Source organism: Filicampus tigris, chromosome 5 (genome assembly GCF_054856515.1).
Source record: "Filicampus tigris isolate MCC_2025a chromosome 5, RoL_Ftig_1.0, whole genome shotgun sequence".
NCBI lineage: Eukaryota > Metazoa > Chordata > Actinopteri > Syngnathiformes > Syngnathidae > Filicampus > Filicampus tigris.
The window spans coordinates 17,275,236-17,286,345 of NC_141221.1; the positions used below are offsets into that span (position 1 = coordinate 17,275,236).

Genomic DNA, 11,110 nt, shown 5'->3' on the forward strand with positions numbered 1-11,110 from the left:
TTGAAAGTTTTGATCCTGATGAACAATCAAGGTACATTTTCCACAAAAATGTAGAGAAATGGGGAAAATGGGAAAAAAACAAAATCCCCCAAAATGTTGAAAAAAGAGAGAGAGAAAAATCCGCTAATATGCGAATCTACGGGTGCCGAACTGCGAAAATGCAGGGATCGACTGTCGTTTTAAGTTATATCAGCATCACCAATCACCACTAGATGGCAGACATGACTTAGTTGAGCTTACACTGGGTCTCATACCGCCCTGTACTTCAATGTGCCTAGGCCTCATATTTTTCCGCATATTTAGATTGCGGTACACACAAGTTCCTCAAAAATGTTAAAATTTTGAGTGAGTTGATTTTTGTGAGCAAATATATAAAATGAGTTCTTGCACTTAATGTTAGTTTCTTGTTCAGCAGTTTCGTGCCATCCTTGAATTGTAATTTTTATTCACGAGAGCCTTTGCAGTGGAAAAAACTTACAGTACGTGGTTATTTTGTTGATTGCTTGAAACCCTTTGTTGTTGGATTAGCATAATTGATCTTTACATGCATCGAAAAATATCTGATCAATAAGCAAATATTTTAGGACCATGTATTTTGCACTTATGTGCCTATTTTTTGTCCATGTTTAAAATAGTATTTTTGTCATACATCTGGTTAGGAAGTGTGTGGTTTTATGTGGTCTGAAGAATTGTGGCCCACTCCACCATTTAAATTGCCAATCCCTGATTTCATGAAAAAGCATTTAATTGGTGTGCCACACATCACTGTCACATAAACAAAGATTCATTATTTGTAATGAATTCATAATTTTAACCCAAACCTCATCAATTAAGTGAAATTGTATAATGTTCCCACAGCGCACCTGATGATCTCACGTGACACCCTACTGACGTGTTGTGGCAAAGTTTTTGAGAATCGCTGTTCAAATGACAGAATGTCAAATGGTTGGAAAATTCCATTGAAAGGGTCATACATTTATTTTCCACCAGTAGAAATTGCTGACACTTTGAGATAAAATGATAGAATCATAGTTTGTGTTGAGTATAAAACGTGGGGATGGTGTATGAAGTGTGGGGACCCCACAGAGGGATGGCGTACGGGTACGGATAGATGAGAGCAGAGTGGGCCGCGCTGACAGGAAGATGGCGGTGCTGGAGATGAGACGGAGGTATTCTCATTCTGGGGAGGAAGGCCGTCTGCTGCAGCGTGCTGCGGAGATGAGAGTCTCTCGCTGACAAGTCGTAAGACGGCGCAACGCAAGTGGCGTGGGATAGCCTCTGCTGGGTGGGAGCCAACTTTGTTGGCATTGCCCTGAACGCTTCCCAAGAAGGCAATGGGAGAGGAGCGATGTTTTTTAAAGATTTGCCGTGATGCGTAAAAGCACCGTGATGGATTCTGTGGCCTGGCCGGATAGGAGCGGGCCTCGGCAGCTGTGCAGACTTTGTCAAAACTTTGATGAAACCAGAGGAAGATGTTGGAACACAGTCAGACTTCAATTGGCTAGAGGCGTGAAAAGAATATGTGATGTCTTTGGCGGCGTCTTTTGGCTCTCTAATGTGATTTTTATCCTTTGAGGAGTTGACTTGATCACTTTCTTTACTCTCCCCTGCTGGATCTTTTGACGTTTGACTCATGGGTGTGTCAACGTTTCGGATGAAACAGCCGGGGGCCGAATCCGAGCTCGGCGCTGAGGTATTTTCGTCCTCTGATGAGATGGAGCGCGGGGATGGGCTCCTGGAGGAGAAGGAGGAAGAAGACAGAGGGCGAGGCGAGCTGTCAGAGGAGTCGCACTTGTGACTGCCAGAGGCCGGAGACGTGGAGCGGTGGATAACAGAAGGCCTGTCCCTCTCCTCCCCCTGCGGATTCGCTCGGAGGCTGGCCTGTGCTACGCGCTTCTTTTTCTCCAGGGGAGAGATGACCTCTCCGACAGCTGAGGAGACGCTGGCAGGCCAGGGTGTTGTTGCGGGGCCGTGCATCAGGTGTGAATATGCATAAAGGTCAGGGGTCAGTGGCACTTGTGGCTGGTGCATGTCAGTGTTAGCTGACCACAGAGCAGAACCAGGATGTGCCCCTGCTTTACTCCGACTAGCAGCTTCTGAAAGCAGCCTCTGCAGAACAAAACAGTTGAAAGTCTGTCATAATGAATACACGGGAAACTTTCGGCTCGTTTCATCCAGCAGGATGTGTTACCTCTGAATCTTTTTCCGCATCTGCGTTGCTCTTTTTCCCCTTCCACTCTGCTTTCATTTTCCCTCCCGAATTCCTTTTATAAGGCTTCCTTGGTTTGCTGAGAGGCAGAGGCTTGTCATCTTCTCCTTTTAGGTGTCTTTCATAGGGCAACACTAGCCTGCGACATGAGCCAAATTGTATGGTTAAACATCGATTGATACATGAAATGTATGAATGGCTGTACCTCTCATAGTGTCTGCGAGTGCAGGTTGCAGCACTGGTGCTCCCGGGACTCCCTCCCAGTTCATCGTACACTTTCTTCCACAGCCGTCGCGCTGTCACCTGTTGACGATATCACTTTGTGACTCTATTCGTTATATTTACCTGCGCACTATATACACACTTTGTTGTGTTGGACAAGTATTAAAACCACAAACACTCTTCCTTTCCTTTCTCTATGTGGGCCAGCAGTCTCTTGTCCCCAGAGGTGGCCTGAGGAATAAGTGAACTAAGCGGCAGCTACACTCCTCTTAGAAAATAATAACTGATTACTGTAGTTTTCTTGATATGCCTAAGTGGTTGGTGCCCCACCATTTTCTTCACATATAGTATACCACAGATGAAGCATATTTGTCTCATGTATGATACAAGCAGAGAACATGAATAAGTTCGTAAAAATGAGCTGTCTAGCCATTGTGGCAACACTTGTATTGTAGCCGCAAATTATGATGCAATCAAGTCTTAAATACAATTAGCAAAGTGGTGGCTCATTTCGGGAGTTGTGTGTGAAAGGCAGATTAAAATGTATTTCGTGGGCCGATACACCCGGGACCCTAGTCGGGGTAAGCGGTTCGGAAAATGAATGGATGGATGGGTGGATGGACGGGCCCAGCGCAAATACCCATATTCCGTGCAGGTCAGTTTGGGAACCTCAAGTGGCAAAGTGACTATGAAATGCCTCTAAATAGCGCTGTGCAATGATCGGTGCCCCGCAAGATAATTTATAATGGTAATGAATTGAGAGCTTAACATGTGTCTAATGCTACTATTCCACTTGATAAACAGTAGTCTGTGTTGTCTGCAACAGCATCCAAATGAATACTTCCATGAATACTGACTTACTGAATTATATCCACCCAATTTCTCAACTGCTTTGTAGATCATCCAAAGGTCAACTGGAAGTAAAAACAAAAATGGAAGGAGTTAACTCAAATATACCGGCTGCAACTTAGTATTCCTACAGTGTTGAGCAGTCACAAACTCACTCTGTTTGAAGCCCAAATGTGGGATCCTTTCAATGGGTGAGCCCCTTTCCTTCATGAAGGAGTGCAGACTTAATACAAATGACTTCTCCTCCATACGCAGCAGGCCGGGTCGCGGTCCGTCCTTACATTTGTCATGGACCTCAGTGACTGGAGGAGACGTCTAAGAAGGTCAAAAGCACTGGATTAATAAGACATCCATCCATCCATCCATCCATCCATCCATCCATCCATCCATCCATCCATCCATCCATCCATCCATCCATCCATCCATCCATCCTGTTTGGGAAATTTAATTGTGACAGCAGTGTATTGATACATGTATACTTGTATTAAACACATGTATGACTAACAAAGTAGGCCTACAAGCAAGGCATAAAGCAACACTTAGAAGGCATTAAAAGTACTTTGTAATTCATAAAACAAACCAGAAGGTTAAGATATTGCATGTTGGTATATTGTAAATAATTAATATTGTATAGTACTACTGTAATATTTGTACAAATGGGTGTAAAGTGGCAAGTATATGATGACCGACAATGAGTTATAATAATATTGTATCATAACACATCGTGGGCCTGTGCTAAAAATGGCCCGCCAGCAATGTTACATTGTGATTTTCGAGAAATGTTGTATAAGTGATCATTTTAAAATGTAAACACTTGCAGAGAGTAATAGAGCCGCTTCAGGAATGTCAAGCTCATTTTTGCCGCGGGCCACCTCGTAGTTATGATTTTACTTTGGAGGGCCGCTATGACTTTGAACCCAAATAAATATATTGGGTTCTTATATTCGCTGGTGTCGAATCCTTGTACCACCAAAATCCAAAATCATCACTTTTTCTGAGACCCCAAAAACGCCATGTTTCTTCAACCGTTAACATTGCATCGTCAAAGAACGCAAGCCATTTTCAACACTTTAGTCAAGAATTTGTCAAAATAATTAACACATGTGGACTGACTGATAGTATAGATATGTGAAACAAGATTAAATTTATTAAATTGTAACATAACAGGTTGTGGCCCGACGGCAGTGATTTACACAACAAGGCCAGTAAAACTGTTTGGTCAAATATTATTACATTTGGGTTACAAGAGGCATTCGTAATAAATAAAAAAAAAAGACTTGCAGTATCTCAACTTTTTAAAAGTGAAACTAATATGCAATTTTGGTATTTTAGCAAGAAAACATGAAGTCGATAGAGAATGATGCGGCAGGGTGGATCTGGCCCCTGGGTTTTAGATTTGTAGGTTTGACACCTGAGCCCTAAAGTGTAAGTGAAAAAAAACAACTTCCCTCGCAAAAAAAACATAATATTCCCTTGCGATGGAATTATTACAAGGTGGGGTTATAATAGTTTTGGATTCTTCATTTTACTATAATAATAGTCGGTTTCAGTTTGTTTCATAAATGTAAGGTTATTTTTTGTTATTTATAAGAAATTTGTTTTTAATTTATTTCATTAACAATTTCTTTAATTCATTTTTAATTTGAGTTATTTTGTTATTTTTCCATAACTCTAATAACCTTGTTGCAAAGGAACACAATCTTTGCGAGGGCATTAATAATTTTTTTTTTTTTTGCAAAGGAACACCATTTTTTTCATCTCTGTCACTCTGGGGGCTCCATATGAAAGAAATAACACGTTGCGTGTTGATAGATATCTGCTACCATCCTTTTTAAATCATTGTTAATAATCGTGAGGTATCAATAACATGATCAATGTCTTCACGTAGATGAATATCATTATAAATAGTAACGTATACAGTAATGACTAAAAGTTATTAGAGCAAATTTATTATTTCAGAAGTGTGCATCAAACTGGTAGCCATTCACAACCAGGGCCCACAGAGTATTTCTCAGTTTGAATGAACTTTTTTTATTTTTATTGCTATGCATTCAAATGTATGCACATATTACTGTTGTTCTATTAGACATTGGGACTTGAGAGAGATAAAAGATATTTCTCAAAACACATCCTGTCTGGAGAGGAAGTAGCAAGTTTTCAGGGTTTTGGTTTGCACCTGTCTCTTGCTTGCATAAAGCAATTCACAATCTCAAAAAAATAATTTCATAAGTCGTTTTTGCATCCTTGGCACATTTCAGACTGCCCACAAACTCGGTGAAAGGAATTGACAATGTCACTATTTGTGGTTTGCAAGAAGTAGAAATGAAACAACGCGAGTCTGCACTAAAGTAGTCTTATTAGAGAAGTTTACCAGAGCGCAGAAGAAGAGAAGCAGCTATTAAAAGTGTTCCATGTGCACATGACATTGAGTGTGAACTATTGTTACCGGGCAAAAACTGGCTGGTGTATGCTGTTGCTACAGTGAAAAAAATGACAATGAGTCAGGGTAAATATTCAAACACGAAACCTCACATTGCCAATCACACCATCACTTTCGATAGATTAGAAGCATGAAAAACCACAATGGATGCTATTGCTATTTCCATTTGACTGAACACATGAAGATGCTGGGTTTTTTTTTCAACAAATAATTTTAGGGCAGCCACTCTACAACAAACAGCTCAAGGTAGTTTCATGTTGAATCAAGTTCCTCTCTGTAGTTCCTGGTTCCGAGAAGTCGGCCAGCGCGGTGAGTAATAGTGAAGGTGCGGGCCTCCAGGCGAGCCCCGACTGAGTCACCCTCCATCTGCCCGGCACTGCTCTTTCCAGCTTTGCCGTTGCACAGTTTGAACCCCTCGGTGGTCTACTTCTTCACACACAGCCTATGCAGTCAGTCTTTGTGATCCAAAATGAGAGTTCTCTGTACTTCTACACCCCCGAAGGGTCTCAGCAAAACTGTTATACATTTGCATCAAGGGGACTTCTGCTTTCATTTATACTGTTTATTAAATGATACTAGACTCAATGTACTTGACCAAGCAGTTCAGTCCATTTCATAAAAATATTCAGTATTTGTCTTTTTGTTTCCTTAGTCAAAATTTGTAACCGTTCCCAGCCACTGATGGGTGCCAAATGGGGGGGGGGGTGGGGGTGCTGGGGGTTGGGGGGGGGGGGGGGGCATAGACACTCTTCACCACACGCAGTTGTCACTTCTGCGCAGCAACGGGACCAGAAAGAAATGTTTATCCCCTTAACTACCCGCTCGACTAAGAAAGCAAATAATCAGTATTCGGGACTAAAAGATGCCTCTTCCGTGGGTGCCAGCGCAACAGTTTGGTAGTTTGCCATGTTTCAAAAAGAAAGATTGAATATTTGTAACATATTTGGTTATTGTAGAACTGAAATAAAGGTGGGATTTTGCACCTTACACAGATAAACTAATGATAGAAATGGTCACTGTGATAATATTTTGTGTTTTCCATGTATTGAAAAGAACTCAGACATAAAACAATCCCAAAGGGAATCCAATGCCCCCAAACCTTTGAGCTGTGAATTTCTTCATGGGTCTCATGCTACACCATTTTTAAAATATTTTTTAGGGGGGTAAAATCTTGGAAGGTTCTTTTATCAGCTTTGAAGCTCTTGGTTGGCAGCTGTGGCAAAGTTTTAGCTTTGCACAAGACGCAGGAAGTTTGTCACCGGTCAGCCGTTTTCTGGAGTTAAGTGGGCGCGTCGCAACCTCGAAGCGGGCAGGAACTTGAATAACGAGCGTTGAATCTACGTCACAATGATGTCAAATTCTGTTCTGAATGTTTTGCAAGCCTTTTGCCTTTTATCGCCTATTGCAAAAAATGGATAAACTGCATAAATGACAAACCCAAATGTGTCACATGCTCATTCAAAAAATAGATTTTGATGTCATGGTACCTTTAAAAAAAACTTTTTGCATTTTACTTTTGTTTTACTTAATCTGATTTTTTGTCAGCAATTTAATAAAGGCTTTTGTTTAAAGGGGAAGTCAACCAAAACATATTTTTTTCCAGAATATATTCTATGCAGGCCCTCTAGTTGAAATCTCTAGTGGAATATAAATTAAGCAGCAAAATGCACACCTATTTTTAGCCATCTCAGGGGGCGGCCATTTGATCACTTCTGCCGACTGAAGATGACATCGAAGTTGCTCACGGCTCAGATAACAACCAATCATGGCTCAGCTTCAGAAAACAGGTGCAGCATCTGAGCCCTGAGCAACTGTGATGACATCGTCTGTCGACAGAAGTGAGAAAATGGCCGCCCCCTGAGCTAGCTAAAAACGGATGGATTTCTCATATTCCACAAAAGCAATATTAATCAGAATGCCGTGTTTAAAATTGTGGGCCGGCATAGAATATATTGTAAAAAAAATATGTTTGGGTTGACTTCCTCTTAACAAAAAATTCTATTCTATTGAATTCTCTCACTTCATAGACCTTTACAATTTAAACACAATTCTTAGATTTTTTTTTTTTTTTTTAACAGATTTTGAATGAATTATCATAGTCAAAGACAAGGAAAAAAATATAGAAATGTGGCTGGAAGCGAGGCTTGGCCTCTCTGTCTCACCCCACCCTTTTTTTCCATTTATGTTCTGAATTTTCGTTATCCATTTTCAAATTGCTGTAATCGAAGCTTGAGGGAGAGGGTAATATTATTTATTTTTGAAAAGTTTTTTTATATGGCCTCTGTACATCACAGATGTTCACCTATTGAAGAAAAAAGCCACAAAATGTAAATCTTAAGGTCTTAATGTTGTCATGCTGTCACTGCCTGGGCCAGATTTGTTTTTAACCGTTCCAAATTGATGGAGGCTGCAATGAATATCCTGTCCCAACTACAGCTGTTTAATTGAAACTTTTGGGGAACTACAGTACATGTGGGCGACATTGCCAAAGTTCGCTGCTGCAGGCCGGCCAGAGGTCAGCGCAGAAACCACCTGCCTGGGAAAACTTGCTAAACCAATCTGCATTTCTCACATTGCAGCTCGCTCTCAGTTACCAGAACAATATGTGCACTTACTGTACAGAGAACTAAATTGTGCCTTCAAAGAAGAATCACGCGTTCCTTGTTACTCATTTCACAAGCCGAGCAGAAATGACACATGCGATCGAGCAGCGCCTCAAATTTGCACTCCTTATGAAATTCGAAAAAAAGGGAAATGAGAAGGCGTCTGTGTGTAGTCATGTCTGCAGTCACACATCAACTGTAACTGATGAAAATAGCTCAGAGGGCAACCAGCTGCCCAACAGGCCTTTTACCAGCAGTTTTTCTTACCTCGCCCGGTGTCTCCATATCTTCCCCACTGACCACCGTCACACTCTGAGCTGAACAACAACGAGATCGTGTTCGTTAACTTCACATCAAATCAGAACAAACATGCAACTGCGCATCATTTGAATGGAGTAGTTGTTTGGAGCATTGCAAGTGTCATATTATTCCAACGGTTGTATGAACATATTGTCACCGGAGTCTGATATGAAACCACAGGTAACAAACCACTTCCTGCTCACGAACACAAGCTCTGTATAATATTGTTATACCGTATATACACAGACTGCACATGTCTGCAGCCACAATATGAGGTACAACTGCAATCTCATCTTCTGAGATCCAACAAAATAACTGCATTGAAAAATGACTTTTTGAGTGAGGTATTCATTTAACAAGGTGTTTCAAGGGGTTAACCCTCCACTACATCATTCTTACATACTGTATCTAATATACTGTCACATAGAAATGTCCTACTTAAAAAAGAAAAAAAAAACAATGTCCTGAATGCATTTCTGATTCATTTAATGCTATATTTATTGATTTAAAAAAAAAACATTACTAACTGATTCCAAATTTTACAGTACTTTAAACATTTTAAATAATTTTGATGATTCATTTTAGATTGAACTATAGTTTAAATAAAGCATTAGCAAAATCTGTACAAAGCAGTGACATGTTGCAAGTTTCCATGAAGAAATTGTTGTCACAGGTGCTCGTGAAACACGGACCACAACTTGAGTTCTTGTCCATTTCAAATTCTTTGTTATACAGTATTGGAGTCCAATGAAAATAATATTAATTAAAAGAGTATATGAAACTTACATTTAAAAATGAATGAAAGTCCCCTAAGGCCCGAGGTGTCTGCTTCTCATCTCTTCAACCGCTGTCTCGTTTGTGTGAAAAACCAATATGCTCCTTTTGAGATCGCTTGCTTCCTGTGCTGCGGCTTCAAATTCTAATTCTACTTTCAATATAACCCCCGACTTCTCTATTTCATCTATGGGAGTTGTATTTCAAATGTATCACTTCTATTTTACGGATCATTTGAACTTGTACTCGACCACTGAATTCTTTTCTTTTTGTTTGTCAAAAATATGTTTTAATTGCTCATTCTTTAGTTTCATGAACATTAACCAACTATGTTCAATGTACTTTATGATAGTCATTGTCTTTTTTCACAGAACACATTATGTTACGTTGAAAACTGGTTTGATGTAATGTAACAAAGTAAAAAATGATTCTTACCCATCTCGAGAGAACGTCTTCCAATGGGAGTGATTTTTGTGACTGTAGATAAAGCTTTGACATAAGACGATGTCTTTTAACACTGCACACACTCATCGGTTCACACGCATCTCGCGCACACACACACGCATGCACACGCACACACATGACTTTTTTCCCCCCTCTTACAAGCTCTTAAATCTTACAGTTCACATTGATTTGCATTGTATGTGCATTACTCGTGGTTTATTTCCCACAGGTTTGACACTCAATAACGATGTCGTGTTCATTTCTCATTTGCATTCCTATCGGTTCGCGATTGCCGTTAAATGTAACTCTTCATGAGTGTTTCTTAATATTATACCAAAATTAAGTATTTAGGATAAGCTGTGAAACCAGCATATAAAAAAACTTGAAAAAACAGAATCCCTTGAATAAAAATAAAACATCTAAGACCCAAGATGATTAATTATAATGAATTAACAACAAACAAATTGATACTAGTGTTCCAGAATTAGCATTGCAGTGAGTAATTACAGTTGCATTCGTTGTTACTTTAGTGTGAGACCAATATTCTATAAAAGTGTGTATTTTTTAGAATCTGTACTTCGTCCCAGCTTGTCTTGCCATTTCTGGATAGATGGAGAATCTTTGCCTCAATTTGTTTAAGGTTCATTTCCATGAATTTTGGCGTCGGTCGGTTTTACGGATGAATGCCGTTCCCTATTCCAACCCCCACTGTTTATTCCAACAGAGAAAAGACTTTGAGAATCTGTAGCTCTAACTCTTTTGAGTAAGTATTAAGCAGAAAATCACACCATGGGGGAATTTGGAGATAAATTTTATTTGGTGAATGGGTATCTTTTAGTTGGAAATGACAGAAAATGTGGCACTTTATTAATCATTATGATTATGCTTATGGTGCAAAGCTTTGTGTGTTCCCCAAGATTGTCTGGGATGTGAATAAAAAATGGGTTTTGAAAGTAATAGTGAGGTAAGTGCAGGAGGCAAGGCGGTAATATTGTCATAATAATGTTTAGAATTGTATTTATTTATAAGTTTAGAATTGCACTTTTTGAGCTTACATTTAATTTTGTAACATTAAACAGCTTGAAATCCACACAAGCTCATGCTGCATTTTTTTAAACAAAGATGAAAGAACCACTTCTTTATATATATATAAAAAAAGTTATACTAGCTTTTGTCCTAATGGTTAAAAAAAAGAAAGAAAGATTGGGGCGTAACAATTTCCTTGATATAGATCCAAGTGGTGAACGTGTAGCTTTTAAGGCGAAGTTG

The 11,110-nt window shown here is 39.7% G+C and overlaps 1 protein-coding gene across 1 annotated transcript; it reads right to left on the bottom strand.

Moving 5' to 3' along the window:
• Positions 1-727: 727 nt before the first annotated feature.
• Positions 728-9,895, bottom strand: arid5a (AT-rich interactive domain 5A). Its single transcript, XM_086031148.1, is given in 8 exon segments — positions 728-2,109; positions 2,192-2,348; positions 2,415-2,512; positions 3,293-3,345; positions 3,436-3,595; positions 8,591-8,640; positions 9,833-9,857; positions 9,860-9,895. Coding segments are annotated over 8 exon segments (1,662 nt in total). The 3' UTR covers positions 728-1,026.
• Between the last annotated feature and the right edge of the window lie 1,215 nt (positions 9,896-11,110).